The sequence below is a fragment of the Citrus sinensis genome, chromosome 8, assembly GCF_022201045.2.
Source record: "Citrus sinensis cultivar Valencia sweet orange chromosome 8, DVS_A1.0, whole genome shotgun sequence".
In the NCBI taxonomy this organism is placed as follows: domain Eukaryota; kingdom Viridiplantae; phylum Streptophyta; class Magnoliopsida; order Sapindales; family Rutaceae; genus Citrus; species Citrus sinensis.
Genome location: NC_068563.1, coordinates 26888753 through 26911522, shown reverse-complemented (window position 1 = coordinate 26911522; position 22770 = coordinate 26888753). Strand labels below are relative to the sequence as shown.

Here is a 22770-nt window from a genome sequence, read left to right as displayed (position 1 = left end):
CAAGACAAATAATTTTGACCCTCCGCTTTTTGAGGTCGTTCGTGTCCTTTCGATCTCTACCGTAGGCCCCGTGAAGCCTATCAGCTTGTGCTACATCAAAGTCTCAGAAATGTCAAGATCACAACAAAATTAAGATACAGTTTCGTTATCGTTAAGATTAATGTAACTTGTTGACTGTTACAACATATGGTGGAAAGTAATCGATCGGGGGTGTTGAGGGGAAGAGCCTAGGAGATCCTGACTAGTTACCTAATTCTTTTAAGTTTTAAGTGGAGTGATCAATCTAATGCGAAAACTCATACTTTCTTTTTGAGTATGCCAGGACAAGTTTAACAATTATTGTTCAGTGAAGGTTAATGTACAAAATGACACCATGTTTCTTTATGTTTAGTACGCTTGTGAAAAGCTTCATTAGTTATGCGGTTTACTAGCCAGATGCAATTAGCACGACGGAGAACAATGGCAGAGGTGTTTACGACGATCTCATATCCTTGAGCACCCACCAAAACCAAGGAAGCCCTTTGTCCTGGGGTAGCATTCCGCAATGGCACTACAATATTAATTCATCAACCTTGGTTTTAGATCTTGCAGTAATAGTTTACTTTTGTTACCACACCAAAAAAATGAAAAAGAAAAAAAGAATCTCAGAAAAGAAGCAGAATTTAATGGTTCATAGCGTCGGCAGTATATGAGCGGGATCTTCTATCCAAAAGGCATCAGAATATATATATATATATATATATATATATAGGCATATACCTAGCTCTGTGGCATCAACTAAAGAATATGAAGTGGATAAATTTAACATGCCAATACATGTTCAGGAGAAAATCCGTGATTAGTTGAGAATAAAATCATGGGTGATGTATATAAATTTGGGACAATATTCACAATTATTGAGTTAGTTTTTGTATAAATTAAGTATTTTTATATGGTATTAAAAAAAGCCAAGTTTATGTATGAGTGTGCCAATACTATCTTTCCATGTGATAAGGACTAATTAAAAAGACAAATTCTCACAAAACAAGGTAATAGAAAAAAAATATCTCATATGGGTTGAGAATAATTATTAATATAAGTTTGAGACGACGTTCAACTGATGAGTTAATTTTTGTGTATAAATCAATCTCATGAATTTTTGAACAGTATAATAGTCAAACTCACCAACGAGTGAGAGAGTTTATACTATATAAACTTGAGGCAATCCTCTCAACTCTTGAACTAACTTATGAGAGTATGAATCAAACCCGCTTGCTAATGTGCTAGTATTAATATAGAAACGGTAATATTCCCGGCATATGATAGGATGGGTAAGTTACGTACTGTTGGAAATCTATATCTGGATAAATTCCTTTCACTTTCCTCTAATCATAAGCGATCGACCTAATGGTAAAAGCATACACAACAGGAAAGTTCCAATAGAATAATTTTATACAAACGAAAGTCATGGACCCAATATTTCTCCACTGAGCAAGTAATCTTCGAACAAATGCATTAGCCAATTGTTCTTGAAAATGATTGACAACACAACCGCCCCACTTACATGAAATAATTTAGGCTGCCAATGGAAAGATAAGTACCTTGGAGTTCTGGTTTTTATGACCTAATGACATGTCACACTCTAATATTTATCTATATTTCTTTGCATAAATACAGTACACATATGTATAATTGCATCAAAAACTCTCTAGATGGGACGATGGCAGTTCCGATGGTTGCTTTCATTCCTAGGAAGTGATAAGAAATTAGGGTCCCATTCCCCTATTTCCACTGACAGCCTTGGCCCTAGCTCGTGGGCACATAGTTCACTTGATAGAGAGAGACGAGGGAGCACCGACTGATCATAAAAGAACACACAATTCTTTTGTCCTAGATTGCCCGCTCCAAATTATAACATCCATGCATTTAATTAACTTCCACGGATTAAATAATTATTTCAGGTGGTTGTCACACGTGGCACTTTGTCACTTGTTAACTAATCAAATCTCACGTGGTCAGTGGCATTCCATCACGTGGCTTCGGACCAGCCTGCTTTACAGACCACAGATTGAGATGTGGTATATATATGCCAGGCTACCAGCTCTCTCAGCTTGCTTGTAATTGTTAAAATAAAAAAAAAGAGAGAAAAATGCTAAGTAGCTCTGCAGGTTCAGTGATAAATGGCCGTATATCATGAGTACGTAGGAGTACATGCTACAGGAACAGGATGCTAAGATGTATCCTTTATCTGCATTTGCACCTGCATCTTGTTGCGTTATCTGGTTCTGGTTCGTAAAAGCCAAAGCACAAGAAGAGCCAATAGCCGTCGGCAGATATGGTGGCAGCATGGGGTTATATGCATCAAGGTGCAGTTGCAAGTGCAGATGAATGCCATTTTAGCTAGCTATTTGGATTTTGGACTTGCGACGTCAGTGTGCTTAAGGGCTTTGTAAGGTAAGTGTGATTCAAAAGAGTTTTCAAGAACTTTTCAAACTCAAGACGGTCAGTACATAATTTTTAGCAGTCCTTCCAAATCTAGGGCTACCATTATTTTGAAGGCACAGACTCATGTTTATGTGCCGACGTTCATATTTTATAAAGTGTGGATTCACTCTTTTATATCGAAGTAAAAATCTTGAGTCACTCTTTATTTTGATGTGCCGGCTCTTTTAAGTGTTTTAAAGGCCCTTTACATCGATGTAAAATAGAGAATCCGCACCTGAGCATAGGTATTTTCATTCAAGGTTACAACCAGTATATATAATTGTATTCTGAAATATTATTATCAACACGATATAAGGAGCAGTTCTGTGACTTAATAAGTCTGTTAAAATGGTCTACTTATAGTATATATGTTGTTTAATTAGCGTTTAGGATGGGAACGAGCTGATCAAGAGATCAAAGTAACCCTAACTATAGCTAGCAGTTGACTAGATCTCTTCATTCACTTAAAACCATTTTGACGAATTGGAAAATGACAGTGATCAAGAAAGATCTTGCTTCTGCTTGATGCTTTTCTCAACCCCACGTAGTGCTTTGTGGACAAGAACAGATATCTACAGAGATGAGCAAGATGAAGATCAAGTTACTTATACTAAATATAGCTTGTGATGAATGAGCGTCTGGGTATCGGAGAAATATTATATATTGACTACTGAAAGACAAACATGATAAAAGAAAGATATATACCATTGCATGCATGGGATCATTGAGCGACTTACAAGGCTTGCTATCATACAATGGCATACTGTGTATGAGCTCCTCGCAGGCTTCATCAGGCAAACCGCTTGCTTTGAAGATCCATGAAATTGGCCTATATATGTATGTATGTATGTGTGTGTGTGTGTGTCTGTGTGTATATATAAATATAGTGAAAACTTTTTGATTGATTGTTTTATTTCCATCAATATCATCCTCTCCTCTCTCAAGTTGGCGAGAAATTTTTTTTGAACTCCTAGCTTTTTTAAATTGTAAATCCTTGACTTTTATCTACAGTCTCATCCAAGTGTCATGTAATAAATCAGGAAGCGTTCATTTGAAGCTTGTTCAGGAAATCTTCTAATTGTTTCCATGTATACTTATTGTTGTTGTTATTATTATTATTAATAGGAGTAGTAGTATAATTTTAAAGTTGTAAAAAATCATAAGTTCCTTTGATCAAGCAATTCTTTTAATATGAAAGCCATTCCTTTGATTTTTTTAAAGGAATTCTTCATTCAAGAATTCTTTCATTTAAAAAGCCATTCTACTAATCTTGTCAAGAAAATAAACATCAATTTTGAAGATTCCTTTTCATTCATTTTTTTCTTTTAACGCCATTTCCTTTGTGATGGTGGAAGTTGTAATGGATGGTGCGATCAAACAACTTTTTTTTTTTCTTTTTTTGGTGAAGAAATTGAAGAACAGCTAAATAGGAACTCACATCTCTCTCCCTTAGACCACCATGCTTGAGAAGCCTAATATCAATAACAGGGTAAAAGCTTTTTTAGTCCCTATATTATGAGGTTAGTGTCCATTTAGTCCTTATATTTTTAAAAACACCTCAAAACATCCCTAATGCTAAATATTGACACTCATGCCATTATTTTTTATTCTTTTTAACTTACTTTTATAATATAACACTCTTACAATAATGTTTCTTTTTTGGATATTAATAAAAAATTAGATTATTAAATTAAACTCAAAAATAAAATAACAACAAAAAATGTATATATTAATTTTTGTGGAAGTTCACGTATGTCTAAAAAATAATATTGTAAAAAATTACATTATCAATTTTTTAGAAAAATTAATATTTTAACTCAAGAGAGTGTTCCACAAAAATTAATATATATATATATATATATTTTATTTATTTTATTTTTTGGTGTTAAACTGGTAATTTATTTTTTTTTCTTTTTAATAATTTCGAAAAAAATTATTATAATAGGATAATATTGTAAAAATAAGTTAAAAGGAACAAAAGATAATGGCAAGAGTGTCAATAATTTTATGGTAGGGATGGTTTGAGGTATTTTTAAAAATATAGGGACTAAACGGACATTAACTTCAAAATATAGGGACTAAACGAGCTTTTACCCATCAATAATATGGTGACTAAGTGTAAGCTCGCGAATTTAAAGACTCTCGAACCCATTCTGACACCATGAAAACATTTTAGAAATTCGGAAATAGTGATTAATAAATTTCACTCTTATTAATTCATAAGGATAAATGCGCAAATTATAAATTATTTAAAATACCAAAAAAAAAAGAAGGAAATGATACAATTGATATAATTCAATAATAATGATTGATAATCAATCTTTACAATTGCCGCGAAGTATGCTTATGCATGATAAGGCTAGCTTAATTAATTCGACCTATATTATATAATATAACGTGACCTAATGATAGTTTGATTCAAAAGAGAATGTCAATATCATAAGAAGCATAGACGAGCTGTGACCTTAGAAATCAAACATGCATTAGCTAATCATATTAATACTGATTAAATAGATTTTGACTTCCCTCAATTCACTAGCCGGCTGGTGAGGGACCCTTCTTACAATCTTATATTATCACAATAACTCTCTTGCCGATTTACCCACAACAATATCGAATTAACTTAATTTATGCTGCATTAAGATGATGCTACTATAAAATAGAACTTCAATTTCACCATTCATCAGCCCCTTTTTTGGTCCATCCCATTCCTTGGCTCTTGCCAATGCTGCCGCTTACTCAAATATTGCTTTCAATATTCATCAGCTCGTTAATTATTCCAACACATTAATTATTCTAAATTCAAACATTTGATTTCATTCTGAATTCAATGTCACCGCAAGCAGCTTATTTTCAATTTTTTTTAATTAGTCGTTCTTGTTTAAATGTTGAGACAGATTTGAGTGTGAGAAATTAATTTAACTTTGTCTGCTACCTTTTTAATTAAAAAGAAAAAAAAGAAAAAACTTGAATTTAATGTCATGGCTTATAGGTCAATATTTGATCATTATATCAAATTTAAACACACTGCAACAAAAACCCATTGAAGGAATGGGTTTCAATTTACCCAGCACGTAAAACAATTTCCAATTATTATTTCGTCTTATCAGATGGATCAAAGAGTTTATGACTCCAATATTGTCATTTAAAAAGAGAGAGAGAGAGAGAAATAACAGAGCTGTAGCCTCTTTACACAAATTTGAATATTCAAACTGATATAAGCATGAAGTTACTGCTTCAGACACTAATTTCCTTTCAATAAAAATAGGCGAGAATATATCTTGCAATTGTAAAATAGATTGAACTTGCAGTAGTTTCTTTTTAACTATCTTTATTAATGGAAAATAATAAATAATTCTTCAAAAAAAAAGGAGCGTGTTGGCGAAAATAAATAGTGCTCTCATCAAATGCTTCCAATTAGCATTTCAATAAAACCGAACTTTCTGAGCATTATCCCAATATAATCATCCTAAGTGCTGATATGGGAACCATTTATTGGATGATTAATTCTATAAGTTGTAGAATTTCCTATTTATCCACTCTTACCATACCATGAATGAATGTCACCTCACTCGGAATTATAATAGTTGGGATACTAGTTGAAAAGTGTAGCATTATTGTTTCACATTTTGGCTCGTACCTTTGCTATGAGCTCTCTTCTAAGGATTTTCCCAGAAGCTGACTTGGGAACGCTGTTTATGAATGTCACCCTTCTTAATCTTTTAAAAGGTGCGACCTGCAACAGAGTAAAGAAAGAAGAGTATATGATTATAGATGTAACAAGAATCACTCAACCGCCAGCTGTAAATCATTTTTGTACCCTATACTATCAGGTAAGCAAACAAGAAATATGATTTAGGAAGAAAAAATGGCATATGTTGGATCATCAGACACTACTCAGTGTGTCTGGAAATGTTATACTGTTATGATATATTGTGTCACATTACCTGTTTAGCAATAAACTTCTGAACATCTTCTTCGGTCAGTGAACTGTTGGGTGATCGAACAACATATGCTAATGGGACCTCCCCAGCTTCAGCGTCAGGAAATCTTTTGAGGGGGAAACGTATCAAGATATAAGTGGTGAATTTACAAGATAAGCATAAATTTAAGAATTGGTTGTACAACTTACGGAATAACAACAGCATCTAATATCTCAGGGTGAGAAACAAGCAGCCCCTCAAGCTCTGCTGGCGCTACCTAGTATGAATCAATGAAGCGTCAACTACCGTTAATCTACATTCTCAATTCCAAAGTTACATATCTAAAGAAAAACAGAGAAGATGCAGAAGAAGCGGCTTAATCAATATGTCGAAGATAGCCTAGTGACTGTTGATCAAAGATATCAAGTTACTGGCAGCTAAATTTCAGCTACACCCCTTTCCAAATAACCATATAGATAAAGGCAGCATTAAGAGGTCTTAATCAGTCCTAGTGAAGTAAAAAATTTAAATGATATAAGAAACAACAACAGGGCTCCAGAGAAAAATGAAGTTGCAGCAAGCAATTCTGGGAGCAAACACACGAAGTAAGAAGAAGAAAGAAGCCGTGTCAACCAGACGCTGCAAATATTGTGTGGGAAACTTGTTTGTTAAATTTTGTACCCTTAAAAAAAGTAGAAGTTGTACAGCCAAAATTTCTAGGTTTCAACCAACATACTGTCCTGAAACATCAACTAAAAGCAGGCCTTAACCTTAAACCAGTTGGAGTTGGCTACAAAAATCATTTTCATTGCCATTGCCCAAGTGTAGTAAGTGCCAGAAAAAATTCCATTGCATTAAACCTATATTACCAATTAGAAGTTACCTGAAAACCTTTGTACTTAATGAGCTCTTTGATTCGGTCAACAACATATAGCTGACCATCCCCATCAAAATATCCAAGATCACCTGTATGTACCCAACCCTTTTTATCTATTGTCAGCTTGGTGGCTTGTTCATTGTTGTAATAACCTGAAAATGATAGTACCAAAATTCTCATATAATCCAACTTAAAAGAAAAGCAGATCCCTGAACATTTTAAATCAATGCAGAGCTTACACTAAATTTTCAGAAATGAAAACCAAGCTTATAATGTTATCAATTTAATTAAACAACTTATTAGTACATTTCTGACAAAAACATCAAAATCATGAATCTACCAAGACCTTGACCTACAATGACAAATGTTATTGTTCGGGAACCTATTGGCTTGCATATGATAGATAAAAGCCTGCCTAAGGATTTCTGAAATAACCTGGAGCAAGAATGCATCAAATTTCAATTTTTTTTTTCCTCTCTCTCTTAAATGAAAGAATGCATTATCTTCCTAAACCCCCATGAAGAGAGTATAATTGAAGCAATTAACATTATACCTCGCATCATATTAGGTCCTCGTAGCCATATCTCCCCCAACTGATTTGGAGGGAGAGGCTTTTGAGTATCCACACTGACTATTAGGGCTTCAACACCTGGGGCAAGTGCTCCAGCTGAACCAATATTTCGAGATCCTGCAAATGAATTCTCCATTGTGGCAATACCACTAGTTTCCGTCAAACCATAACCCTGAAACCATTGAAATTTTCCCAAATAAGGAAAAATAGCTAAAACTGATTACCTACCTGGAAATCTGTAACTAATTTATTACCTGTTTAAAGTGTCACTGAATTTAACCATACATGTCAGATAAAAGCAATAGAACATGAATACTATATGCTGCATTTCACAAACTTTCTTCTTAAAGTCAGTCTAAGAAACAAAGAATTTAATGGACAATTTACTACTGTAGAAGGAGTAAGAAACAATGCTCAACTACTCTATCAGCCAAGATACTGCACCAGTCATTGACTAAACGTATAGGCTGCTCTCTACAGACCATGAGGTCTTTGCTCCCTGATCGGATTGTCTATCAGTCAAGAAATCGGTAAGATAAATATGATCAAGCCAAGGATATTCTAATCTGATCAAGTCAAGGATATTCTAGATATGAACATAGCGAGCATAAAAGAAATGTTAGGATGCACTCCCATACTTCTGGATCAGTGCTCAAAAGACACAGAGAGATCTGAAGCAATCTTAATTTCACCAACGGCCTGGCAAACCTCAAAATCATTATGCCTACTTTTTCAAAAATTGATAATAATTTAAACAAAGCAAGTGAAAAATATGCAAAACTCATCAAATCTTTTCAGCATATAATCATTACATGATTCGTAATAGAAATGCTCGAACTGAGCTACCTGAATGACTGTTGCACTAGGTACATTCTTCGCGCATTCCTCCATCAATTCCTTTCCCAAAGGAGCAGCACCAGAACCAACAAGTTTCAATGAAGAAAGATCAAATTTCTTGACCAAACCATGCTTAGCCAATGCAAGAATAAGAGGTGGAACAACCCATATGTGTGTCACTCTGAACTTCTCAATAGCCCTCAAAAACATCTCAAGATCAAACTTGGCCATTAAAATAATACAATTGCCTTTTTGCAACTGCCCGCAAGTAATAACTGCAAGCCCAAATACGTGAAACAGAGGCAACACACAAAGAAACACATAATCTAATTCACCAGCCGTTTCTTGGTCCATAGTTACCATCAAAGATGATGCAATAAAGTTCTTGTGTGTCAAAATGACACCTTTGCTGACACCAGTTGTACCTGAAGAGTACAACAAAGCAGCAGTATCTGTCTGCTTAATAGAAACATCTGGAAAATTTGATATATTCCCAGATAATTCAATTAAATCATGAAAATGAACAATCTTTGAACTTGAGCTAAGACCACATGAAGCAAGTTTACTTTTCGAACCCAAAAGGACGGCTGGCAAGTTAAAGTCTTTAACTTTGTCCCACAATTCAGGTACAGTGACGATGAGTTTTGGATTTGAATCTATAACTTGCTTTGACAGTTCAGAGACAGAGTAAACAGGATTAGCAGTTGTTGCTATGGCGCCTGTAGCAATAACACCAAGAAAGCAAACAGGAAACTGAATTGAATTTGGGGCAAAAATCATAACAACATCATTTTTTGTAATACCCAGATGGCGAAAGCCATGAGAGGCCTTAATCACAGTGGATTTGAGCTGGGAAAATGTCAAAGATTCACCAGAATCAGCATCAATGAGTGCTGGCTTGGAGGGATAAGAAGCAGAGTTTCTAAAAAGAAAATGAACCATAGAAAGATTGGGCTCACTGGGAAGAACCAAAGGCGGCCTCAGAGATCGGTAGATACCATCACGGCCATAACCAGATTTCTCCATTCAAACCAAACAAGATAAGAAAGGAAAGTCAGAGAATTTTTTATTGTTTTAAATTTTTTTTTAGAGTTATGGATGGAGATGAAATGAAGTAAATGACGAGCAAGGGAGATTAAATGAGGGCATGAAAAATGGGGAAATGATGACGTGGACAGCGAATGGCAGGATTGGCGGTGGCGGGTGATTTGATGAATTTGGAAAGATAATTTTGCGGTTTATTAGAGAAGACATTAAAACAGAGGCACGTAGGCAAATAATAAAGTACTTATTTCTGGTTCGGTTGTTATTTTCTTGTTAAGGCAAACGACGTTATTTTTGAAAAATTCAATCGATGGATGACAACGACATTTGGGCTTACGTGGTTTTATATTTTCTCAAATGTGGTCATGAAGCAAGAGCGCTGCTTTGCGATCCAAAATCCAAAGGGAAATTTACATTAATAATCATTAAAGTTTTAATTTTTTCTATCTTAACCCTCCAAATAAATTTCTATCAACATTAGCCATAAAATAATTTTTGAGACCAAAATACCCCTCTCCCTCGTCTCTCCCCCAACACTCCCTCTTCTGTGCTAATATGATTGTTGCTTTTTACATTTTTACCTTGCTGCAATTGTGGGGGCCTCGTACTTATTTGATTTTCCTTAAATCTTCATGACTTGTTAAGAGATCTCTCTTCACTCTCATTTCATTAACTTAAATGTTCATAGTACGTGATTCTAAATCTTAATTATGAGTATTGCACGGTTATCACCAGTTCGAATGTATTGCTTAATCTAGGTCAGCAAGGCAACTTTTAAAATAGCCAAAAGCATTCAAGTGTGACTTCAAAGTTTTAAAACTTCTCTGTATGTCTTCCAATCGAAAGAAACAAGAGTCAGGAAGTTCAACGAGAAGAACAGATATCACATTATCAATTTAACATAAACAATAAACTCTTTTCCACCTTGTCAAGACAACACAAACAAGATTGAAAAACATGAATAATTTATAAACAGTGGCAAAGAGAGTACATAAATGGCTACGTGTGAAACATGCCTCTTAAATGAGCCAAGATAAGATACAGAAACTAGAGGCAGAAGCAAAGGTTCAAATCAACTGTACCCAAAGAATTTGAAATGAAATTTGCAGGTTCAAGCCTAAAATTTCCAGCATGAATCAGCACATACGCCAACAAGATTACAGATGTAAAACAACCAATGATTTAGTCATGCATGAAGTAGCATCCAGTTCATAAGCCATGTGATTTCTTGAGATATGGCTCCAGTTCATCCTCTTTTCCGACACGTCACATACAGTCAAGAAGTCCAGCACCTGACCAAATATCTTAAACATTTCGACACCAAATATATGGTTTCTGTCCGCAACAAATGCAGCATTCCAGTCCATTGGAGCATCAGGATGTGCAGAGACCTCAGTCCAGGCGAGGTACATGAGATCTAGCTCCTATAATTTTCTCACTACCTTGTTTCTACAGCCTATTTGACCATCCCCTTCACACCAGGAGACAGAAAGCATGAATAGACAACCACTACAGGATACAAGTTTTGGGTAGTACTCAATAACACGGGGAGGAAATGGAGAGGTTTGGATTCCAATCCAGAAGCCTCTTTATATGTCATATCCTGCCAGTTTGTCAGTCTCAGAATAGACATAAAATATCTCATTGCAAACAACTCCAAAAGAAACAACCCTAAAATCTACTGGCAACCTGTCGCCAGATTCACCCACGAAACCATTCGCAGTTCAGTCAAACTCTCAAACAAGTTCAAAAAATAATTCATACTACTATGTAATGCCGATTAATATTGGATCCGGATAAATTATGATCGGATTTCACTTTTTATCGTTGCCGTTGCCGTTGGTTGATGATTCAAGAGTGGGAAACTGCCTTTGGTTTGACGAAAGGGGAGAAAAAAAATTGCTTTTGGTTTGTAAAGAATGATAATTTGGGGAGAAAAGCGTGTGTTTGGCTAATGTTGATAGAAAAAAGTTGAGAGGGTTAATTATGAAAATAAAAAAAGTTTTATGGTTATTTTTGTAAATTTCCCAAATCCAAATACGTGTCTTTAATAATAATTAACTTTTACTATTACAAGGTAAGAGGACATCCGGTCGGGGAGGGAGCTTCCTCCGACCGGCGTTTTTTCTTTTGTTTTAGGAAAATTATCAGTCATTTATTTTTCTTAAATGTTTCTATATATAAAGAATAGGGAAATTATCATTTTACTACCAAAGTTTTACTGACATATCATGTCAGTACCAAGGTTTGCCGAAAAGTGCATTTTACTACCAAAGTTTTGCGCCGTTATCAATTCACTACCATTCCGTTAAGAAAAAGTTAATGTTTAACGGAAATTGAGTTAAAAGTCAATTTTACCCTTAAGAGTTTGGTAGTAAAATGATAATTCTCCTAAAAATTTGGTAGTAAAATGATAATTCCCCTAAAAACTTGGTAGTAAAATGATAATTTATCTATCAAATTAACAAACAATTTTACTCTTACAGCTGGAAATGTCTTAGATACCCTTATGACATCAGCAAACTTTTAACGTTGTTAACGGAACGGTAGTAAATTGATAATGGCGCAAAACTTTGGTAGTAAAATGCACTTTTCGGCAAACCTTGGTACTGACATGATATGTCAGTAAAACTTTAGTATTAAAATGATAATATCCCTAAAGAATATTACAATACTTTTAAATTTTATAATTTATGCACACTAAATTTATAATATATATCATTTATCCATCAAATCGTTAGTTTCCGTTAATAAGTAATGACATCACAAGTATAATTTAAACATTTAACATGCTAAATAGAAAATAAAAGAGAAATTATCAACCATTCACTTATAATTTACCGTATTATAAAACATACTATAAAATCTAAACTTTTTCAAATTTTCTTATTAAATTCATAATTTGTATTATTAACCGTCCACCAAAATGTTATCTGACGTTTATAACTAATAATATTACAAATAACTTAGACATTTAACATGCTAAATATAAAATAAATAATAGTTTAAGATATAACAATAAAAAACTAATTTTTTATAACCAATATTTAATTAAATAGACTTAAAACTCTATTTTTTTCATAATTAAAATATAGGCGTCTCTTCACAGAGAAATCGAATCAATGATCCAAGCCCTAAGGGGGATCTGAAACCAATTTCTTTGGGTTTTTATATTTGTTTTCTCTATTTATCTTTACAAATTTACACAATCAAACTAAATTCATGAATTGCAACTTTAATTCATAAACAGAAGTTAATATTTCGGTACTTATGAAGAGAGAGAAGAAATATGAACTTATGAAGAGAGAGGGGGGCACATATGTTTTTGGGATTTATTCAATAAAAAATTAGGATCAATTTTTGAATTAAAATAGGTGTCATACGGTCACATGAGCTTTTTAATTTTTTAAATAATAACTCAGTTCTAATTATAAATTGAGGGCCTTTCCAACCCAAAAAAATGGGCCTTATATTTTACAGTGGATGGAGCTTAAGTTTTCGTCTGGGCCTTTGAGCCACCACTGGGTATCCCAACACATATAGACTTTGTTTGCTTTTCTTTTGTTAGTCTAACCTTTCGAGTTGTTCAATCTTTTAGGTATATGATTGGGTTATTTGAACTCACTGAAGTATTTACACATTTATCTTTTAAATGTGATTTTAATTATTGAAATACCCTTGTTGTAATTTACTAATAAAGACATCGATAATATAACTTAATATAAATATTTTTATTTTTCATATCCATCAATTTTAAGCTATTATCAATTTATCACTGGTTAATTTACGATGGCCTGGCATCACTAACATTCAACAATTTCTCTTTAGAAATGGTTAGATGAAATTAGAAAAAAAAAATGATTCAATCTATTTCTTTATGATGTCTGATCGAAGATCAAGATTAGTTTTTATGTAACCAATTCTTAAAAAATGATTCACGAAGGAGAAAATAAATTACGAGGAAAGAAGTGTTAGTAATCTATTATTTTACTCATTATTTTCTATTTTATTTATTACGTCTAGATTTTCAAAAATAAAAGTTCTTTTCAGAACTCTTGTACTGTTGTAGCAAAGATTAACGAAATTTTGTAACTGATCCACTAATCCTCACACTAGCAATGCGAAAGGATGTTTTTATGAAAATTGTTTTAGCTAATAACTGATCTTCCAATGACCAGATTCAAATGGAAAAGCTACCAGGAAGATAATGAGATTATAAAATTGATTTGACGAAAAATTAATGGATTTGGCAGATTAGGGTAAGAAAAGAGGAAAAGAGTATGAAGATTTTAAGAGATAAGAGTGTGGGTTAGCGAGAGAAATTTCGTTCTAAAGATAATTTTGGTACTTGGGTGGGTATGATGAATAAATTTTGAATTTTTAAAATCTGTTAGTGGGGTATAGTTAATAAATAAATGTAAAGAGTATTAGGATGGATAAATATTCCTACTCTTATTTAATAAATAAATGTGAAGAGCATTAGGATGGATCAATATTCCAACTCTTAATTATTATATATATGCTTCCCTTCCATTAATTAAGATTATTTTTTAATTTAATTTATTTGCTGTTGGGCCTGTTGGCCAAGGTGCTGATGTCAATTAATTGCTTGTAATAAGTGGCGTACGCGGGGCTGTAAATTCGGAAACCGAAAAGCAAAATTCAGTGGACCACGAGCCTGTCCCTTCGTTATTATTGCTTATGAGAAAACTGGACCAGTACATCACGTTGATCGTACACCCAGTGAATTGATTCTTTGCTCATGGCAAAATTATGGGTTATAATGCGTTTACACATTTATGTGAGTTTGGATTGAGGTTGAGTTGATTTTTATATAATTTTTTAAAATTTTTCTCGTATGTCTACTTATAATAATATACCGTTAAGATTTAATTAATTTTATATTTTTATTTAATAATTACTAAGTGAGTCTTTAAAAAAAAATAGAAACATCCGTTCAATACTAAATTTAAATCTTATTTATATATAAAAAAATGTGTGTAAATTAATTTGACATAAATTGATTGGTCTTTTTTTTTTTGTGAAGACGTGAATTGATTGGTTGGATAAGTTATTATGGGCCCAACTATATACATTAATTTAGCTATTTTGTGTGGGAGCTACTAACTTACATTTAATGTAAGGTACAATTCTCTTTATTAGCTGTGGACCAAGTGAAACCCACGGCTCAATTTGTGAGTGATGTAGCTTATATTAAATATAAGGTAGAGAAATTTATTTTGCATTTGGTGTTAGGTATCGCTATTTTGTCATTTAGTTATTTAGCCATAAAATCTAACTAAGGCGCTGCGTAATGGCCCGATGTGTTTACATGATTATTAACATTGCCATTCCTGATGTTTACTGAAAAATTAAAGAAGGCGAAGATTCTAAATGTTGACAAATATGTCCAGATTGTTTCAATTTTTCTTATAATTAAATTCATTGACTTAGTTTGACTATTAGAATGAGTGTCAGCATGGACAATAATTTAATCTCATGTAAAAATTTCAAGATGCATGAAAAAATTTAGCAGTTTAGCCCTCATGAAGCTTATCCTTTATTTTCTTTTTTCCTTCTTTTCATAAATTCAAACTTAAGAAGATAGTTTTAATTAAAACCATTGTATTTCAGAAATAGGTTTTAATGTATTGAGGAATCCAGGTGACTAATAACACTTTGTTTTCATATTCACTGTCGTTTTCACGACTTTAAATTGTTTCCTACCTGCAGGGCAGGAGCCTCTGTTTTTCCTATTAAATGCTGTTAGAAAATGTACATTATTTGTAGGCAAGCTTGGAGATTTTCAACCACTTGGCCAAGTGGCTGGAGTCCCTCCCTCACAAATGTGAGGGAAGGGGTTCAAGACTCCGCAGTCGTATTGTAGGGGTTTAATTTAAATATTTTTTCTTGGAGTTCTTGAGCTCGAGTGAAGACAGTCTTTCTCCCAAGATGGGAGTTTGACATCCCTTAAATATTTGAGAGGGTTAAAAATCTGAGCGGCGTCATATCAGCATTCATATCAATAGGGCTCAGTATAAATATATGATTGTACATATCAATTATACTCTCATGTAATATGAGTTGTAATTTGAACTGTAATTTAAGCAATAATCTCATGTAATCAAAAAAAAAAAAAACTTGGAGATTTTCAAAGTTTTCTTAGAAACTGCAAAGTAGATTGTGAGTTGAAGTACTTCCAGCTTGCTTTGTTCAAACTAGACAACTTTTGATTTTACTGTTGACAGCATGAGTATGATGGCGTTCGTCTTCTGCGTTTAACCACTTGTGTTTAAGTTCTCTCTCTAAAGGGTTGGCTTCTATATGTTGTTTTTGACCTTGTGCAATTATTTTGCAGTAAGACGAGGACAGTGGAGGAGAGATTTAATGTTTTTGACCTTGTGCCTTGATGTTGCCCTTTGCTGTTTTGCTATTGTCTTTAATTATTTCACGTTGCCCTCTGTCGTTGAGAAAATCAGTTTTTTCTTTTTTTTTTTTTAAGATTGTGATTCGCAGCACTTTCCAATTGCCATGTGATTTTTGCGTATGAAATTTAATGCTCAAAATATCTCAAAAATCAAATGTCCTCAAATATCTTAAAATTTTCAATCGACCCTGAAAATTGACTAAATCAAAGTTCACCTTAATTCTTGGGCCCTTGCTCAACCCTTAGCCTCAGATTTGGGTTAAAGTTTAAAGTTCAAAAATTTTGGGATGAGTCAATTGAGCCAAGGATCGAGGCGGAATTTTTTTTTTTCTATCCCAAAATTCATACTTTAAATGATGAGGGTACCCATATTTGAGAAAGAAGTATATATAATTAATGTTCAATTCACTAGAAAGCTATATAATTTAATAGCATATCTCTATTGACTATATTAAACTATATGACTTAATAATGTATATATTAAAAAGAAAAAAAATGAGGGCAATACACACACACTTGTATATACGTATACATATATATATATATTACTATTCTTTAGTGACGACATTCTCATACATACTAAAATACCAAAAAATATAGATTTTGGTATATTGGAGACTATATTTTTTGTTTGTTAGTGACATCCTTACTTTGTTAAAATAATGGGCGATTGTTGTGGCGGTGACACTCAACTCGTGACTGGTTTGTTTGCGACTTCACGATTATCGTGGCATGGATTTCGTCCTGCTCACAGTGAGGCTTGGTGGTGTGCTTGTGATGGCTTCGAGAGTTTGTGTTGCAGGGCTGCAGCGGCGGTGAATGGGAAATAGAAATGTTTGTCAGTTCATGTGGGGTGTGTGTGTTACATGTGTTACGCGCATGTGTGTGTGCAGCGTGCGTGTCACTATTGTATTGCAGCATATTTTTTTTTTTAATTTTTGTTAAATTCAGGTCGGGTCGGGCCATATAAAGCTCAAACCCTGACCCGAATTTGATCATACTTTTATTTTTAAGCTCGAGCTCGAATTTTGACCTTTAAACTCGGGTCAAAACCCAAAATTTTTTTAACCGGGTTAATCGAGCCAAAATTCAAGTCGGGTTTTTGCCATTTCTAGTCCTATTTGGTTGTCAGGACTAATAAATTAATCTAAATTATAGTCCAACATTCATAGGATTATTAAAGCTCATTTTTAGGTGAGTTTAGATAGGATTAGATGTCTTATACTCTAAATTTATTACTAATATCAAAAGTTTATTCAATAATTTATTTTGACTTTTTAAAACTTAACATTAAGTCGAAATTTTAATTTAATAATTTGTTTTAACTTGTAAGTGATATAAACATAAAAAAAATTCAATTATTTAATTACAATAATATTGAAAATTAAACATTAAATTTAAGAAATAATAATATGATTTAAAAATAATATACTATTGAAATAGTTATTTTAGATTCATTAAATTAAATTTAACATAGTCATAGTACTATAAAATCCAGTATAATCTAATTTAATACTAAGAGTTAATTTAGTCCAATTCGATCTTCCAAATGTGGCCCAATATTTCAAATTGAGAGCACACATTTGAACTAAAGTACCAGATCCATCATTAGAACTTAATTATATACATGATTTTACTTTAATAAGGACATCACCATTTTAATAAAATGAGGATTCTACTAATAAAAAAAAACACGAACTTTAATACACCAACAAACAAAATGAATACTCTCTCTATATATGGTCATTCTCTAGCATAAACACCTTTATTTTTTAAAATACAGATTGGATTTATAATGTTGTAAGCTACCGGAACCATTCGATCAGGTCTCTGAGGACATTTATCAACCAATCTCTTCATACCACATCAATATTATTAATTTTATTTTTTTCTAATTGATAAAATTTCAAGAATTAAGTAAAAAAAATTCTAGCTAAATCTTATTATTATTATTAATCACATCATCATCGTCGTCACTCAAACCTCATTAATTAAAAACTGACACGTACTCTTCAAATGACCCCGGTCCAGTACTACTTCCTCCCTCAATCAATAAATTGTCTTTGGAAACAATTGGTACACACAGCATGGGTTTGGTGGGAGAAATGATATTTTTAACTTGTTGATTAGTACTTCGTTTTTCTAATGCTTGATTAATTATTTGCGTAATAAACTGTCGTAATGCAACTGTCATTTTGTGGTCAGCTCATTAAGCTGAACTTCTTAAACCATTGATATCTTTTTAAATTATTCTATCGGACGATCAATGATGTGAACGTTAATTAAGCCACAAATTGAAACGCTTTCTGTGGTAGTTAAACTACATTTATAGATAATGCTAATTTTTGCATATTTAATTTTTGGCAAATCGGTAACAGTTGGCTCTTTGTGGTTTGGTTGATCTAATTATTGCACACACAAAAAAGTTTGGTGAGCTTCAAGAAAACAAAACATTTATTTTCGTCGTACGGTCATGGATAAAAATATATTATATTCTCCGGATTATTTCAAAATAGAAGTAAAAAGAACATACTAGCTACATTAGTGTAGAACCATTGACTCACTAGTGGCATGGCTTTGGACCTTTGGTTAGAATTTGAAATCACTTGACTTAAAAGTCAAAACAGAGGATAAAGGCTAGATAAGTGTAGAATCATTGACTCACAAGTGGCATGGCTTTGGTTAAAATTTGAAATCACTTGACTAAAGGTGTGAACATATCTCCGAGTTTTTCTTTTAAACTGAATGATTGATCAAAGGTTCAAAGTGTTTGTTGCAACGACGGAAGCTACTCAGCAAAAGTCTATTCATGTCCAACTTCATTACCCAAATATCTGTCTTTGATTTCTAAAGAGACCTAGTTGGTAATTAATCTCCTACCTATGTATGTATTTAGAATATGGATAAGGAATTATGGGTACTTTTTTTTTCCTCTCTGTCTTTCCTTATTTTTTCTTATTTAATAAGTGATTAACATTAAGTTTAATTTGTATTTGATGTTGACAATCAAGTCATCTATTTTAACTTTACTTACAATCAAGTGATCAACTTTTTTTTAATTACATTATAAAGGCAAGGAGAGGTATTAAAAAAAAAAAACAAAGATAGGGTCCAAATCACTAAAATATATGCACCCATACCTACCTTTCTCACACACAACCTCTCTCTCTCTCTCAAGCCAATGCAGTCTAACATATTAAAATTTCATTTTCTTTAATTCATCTATCAAGTTTATAAATAAAAAAAAATTATAATTAATCATTCAATAAACAATTGTCACATTAGTTGAAACTCAAATTGGGACTTAAGTCTTTATTTATAAAATAATATTTCTACCATTCAGTTGATTAATATCACGTTCAAACTTTAATTAAGATTTAAATATTGATGTCTCTATTATGACAACTTTATCCAATAATAAAAATGTGACAACCTACACAGGGATTTTTTTTTTTTTTTTTTTGTGAATTACACATGTAACATCAGCTGGCATTTTATCTATTCACATAACAGACTCATGATATTCTAAACCTAGTTTTTAACTAAGGATTGAGAAATAGCGGAACAAGCTGTAGAGTTTACTGGAATCTAACATCTTGAAAGTCTTGTTTCCAGACAGAGAGACGCTTGAAACACGATACATATTACATGAGATGAGACAGCAACAATAATTTAAAGTACGTACGTAATTAATGATTAAACTTATACGCATACAAATATATGGCTAAGCTAACAGTATGCGGCAAGATAATTAAAAGTCAAAGGCTCAAAGACATTGGATGCCTGAGTCTCAATCAAGTCCAACTGCTTCTCGGAAAGGTGCATGTACACAACCCAGTCACTGTTGTGCGCCGGAGACGGCATCGGCATCACATAGCCAGCATCACTACCCCACGGAAAATGATAAGATCCGAAAACCGGCTTACCCCAGCCGAAATCCACCTTCGAAACCGGAAAACGCTGCCCTGATGAGACCACAAATGCCGGCCCATCTTTGCTTCCGGTGGCACATATTTTAGAAATAGCTGGGTCCGGCCTGTGGGCCTCAACCCAATCAATCAGCCCGAGGAAATGGTCTTTCGTTACTGCATTTTCCAGGAAATCATGCACCCGTTTCGCCACCCATGACAATGGTTTTTCAATGAGTTCATTTACTTTTTGGCCACCAAATGGAACTGAAAGCACGTTCCCAAAATATGAATCCATGGAGATTGATTTATTAACATGATCTCCTTTGCTGCTGCTTAATCTAGTTCTTCCATCAACTACAACGCCCATTTTTGATATCCTCGTGCCACTGCCATCATTATCATTTCCGCTAAGGGCTACCATTTTCCATAAATATGCACTGAAGGACTCAAGTTTAGTCCTCTTGCACTCATCGGAGCTCGCAAGTAACTGAAGCTCATTGAGTTGCTCACTTTTGATATAATATATGCGACTGATGAGGTTATTACCATTGGCTTCTTCAGGAGTATTATTCGGGGGAGGAGGTGGTGGTAGTGAGGAGATGGGCAGGTACATGTCGTCGAAGGCATGATCAATGCACAATGGCCGTCTAGGGTTTAGTATAGATCGCCTAAAAGATGGCAGTACGGACATTGGTTTTGACTGAGCAATTTCGGCCCATGATACCAGGAACATGTTGGTTGAGTATGCGTCGGCTATGCGGTGATCCAAGGTGCACGCCACTACAATACCACCACATTTCAGTTCTGTTGCCTGTAAATTAAAATTGTATATAAATAATAAGAGCTAGAGTTAGCAAAAAAAAGTAATTGATACTGGCTCCAACAGGAATTAAAATATGAGATGAGAGTGGTTCACAACGGTGTGATTGAATTTTTACAACGCTGTACAGTATTACAAAACTGTAGGGAAAAAAAAAAGTTTATAACGTCGTAAATGAATCTTGTTAAGTTACAGTCCATGTAAAAAGCAGATTCCACTGTCATGTTACTACTTTTGGCACCATTTTGCATGCACTATAAGTTACTTCAAAAGTAACTTAGCAAAACTCCGTTATAAACGCGTTCCGATCTTAATTCTGGACCTGAAGCAAACTCCACACAAAGTATGATTTTGATATATATGTATGCACTCACTTATTTAATTATAAAAATATCTGTATATGTCATGTTGATGAAATCACAACAAAAAGTACTTGTGTGATGATGATGATAAATCAAAATGTTTCTGATTTGCGAAGATCATAGATCAGAGAGTGTGTAACTGACCTGAACTGAGAGCAGGCCGTTCTTCTTCTTCTTAGGCAAGAGCTTACCTTCGATGCTCTCATCAGGATTATACAAGTTGAGGTCTCTCAGCTCAACTTCCGCATATGCTTCAACAAAATCAACCCCACGGTTGTTGCAAAGAAGCTCAGGCTCACCGTCATAGTTGTAAACAACCTCACCGGCCAGGGCGTAATATGAGACAAGAGCTTCAGCCATGGCCTTCTTCAGAACATCCACTGTGGACCCAAAGCTTCCAAAATCAGCCGCAGTTGGCTTCTTGTAACAAAAGAAGACACCAAAATCAATTGCTGGCAGAAGCAAGTCAAGGTTGGAGAGCGGCAGCCAATGTTCTTGCAATGGTAACACTGCTGCCACTACATCTTTCTTGCTCACTGTCACAATAAAATCTCCTTCTGCAACCATTTTTTTTTTTGGCTAATTAATTTTTATCTTCCCTTTTTCTCTCTCTGTGGATCTCTTTAATTTGTTGATGTGTTTGTGAGGAGTGGCTGGATGGGCGTGGATTTATAAGCAAAGGTGGGAGAATTTTAATAATATATAGTACTCTTTATACCATATAGATTTCAGAAAATGTGATAGGGGCTACGATTAGAATGTCGAGGCATATAATTTAAATAGCCTAGTGGTACCTATCTTACTAATAAACTTAACTAATTAACTTCCTTTAACTAGCTAGTATAAAACACAACTCATCAATTCTCTCTCAAACAAAATCACCGCAAATTCTAATCCTTTCATTTGACACACCTACTTTGTTCTACTACCACGTTAATACTATAAAAAATTGACCTCAACTCGACAATACATTTTATTAGTGAATGGCAGCACCAACAACATCCAATATAAAATATAAGCTACTATTGTTTTTTATAAGATGAGGATCCTAAAAATATGAGAATTAATATATTCGAATGGAGAGATTAACAGTTTTTCATTATTAAAATTAATATATAACACTTATCCCTTACTGTTTTCATAAAATTCAAAATCCCCTTGGCGGAAAAAATTTAAAGGAAAAGAGGGATAAATGAGTCATTGCTTGATAATTTATTTTGGAAATATAACATACATATTTATTATAAGAAAAATATTTAAAAATAACAAAAAGTAAAAGAAAAGTATCTCATTTTCAGTACTTAAATTTTTTTATTTTAATTTCAATTTATATAATTTGTAATAAATATGAATAAAAGAGTAATACTACGAAATTGTGCTGCCATGTTACCAATATGATGATTCTCCCACATAAGTGTTCATTTCCAATTTTTTTCTTCTAATTTCCCGAAATTTGCAGTATTTAGTGATTTTATAAATCCTAGATCGTCGTTGTTCATTTTTAAAAGGAAAACAAGTTTGACCCAAATGGCTAT

General features: G+C 33.5%; 2 protein-coding genes, 1 long non-coding RNA gene and 1 other non-coding gene across 4 annotated transcripts; 2 read left to right on the top strand and 2 right to left on the bottom strand.

Moving 5' to 3' along the window:
• Positions 1 to 1453: 1453 nt before the first annotated feature.
• LOC127899062 (uncharacterized) lies at positions 1454 to 3519 on the top strand. Its single transcript, XR_008050860.1, has 2 exons — positions 1454 to 2433; positions 2847 to 3519. It is a non-coding gene; the product is annotated as an uncharacterized LOC127899062 (long non-coding RNA).
• MIR530B (microRNA MIR530b) lies at positions 2219 to 2372 on the top strand. Its single transcript, NR_129332.1, has one exon. It is a non-coding gene; the product is annotated as a microRNA MIR530b (primary transcript).
• A 2255-nt stretch (positions 3520 to 5774) lies between the features above and the next one.
• LOC102610430 (probable CoA ligase CCL7) lies at positions 5775 to 9903 on the bottom strand. The gene is made up of 6 exons (XM_006487969.4): positions 8681 to 9903; positions 7817 to 8006; positions 7270 to 7415; positions 6596 to 6663; positions 6411 to 6513; positions 5775 to 6199 (listed from the first exon to the last, which is right to left on the bottom strand). The coding sequence occupies exons 1-6, from the start codon at positions 9695 to 9697 to the stop codon at positions 6086 to 6088; spliced, it is 1638 nt and encodes a 545-aa protein (XP_006488032.1). The 5' UTR covers positions 9698 to 9903; the 3' UTR covers positions 5775 to 6085.
• Positions 9904 to 19813: 9910 nt separating this feature from the next.
• LOC102628373 (coniferyl alcohol acyltransferase-like) lies at positions 19814 to 21961 on the bottom strand. Its single transcript, XM_006488570.4, has 2 exons — positions 21380 to 21961; positions 19814 to 20864 (listed from the first exon to the last, which is right to left on the bottom strand). Exons 1-2 carry the CDS (start codon positions 21800 to 21802, stop codon positions 19872 to 19874), a joined length of 1416 nt encoding a protein of 471 aa, XP_006488633.1. The 5' UTR covers positions 21803 to 21961; the 3' UTR covers positions 19814 to 19871.
• Between the last annotated feature and the right edge of the window lie 809 nt (positions 21962 to 22770).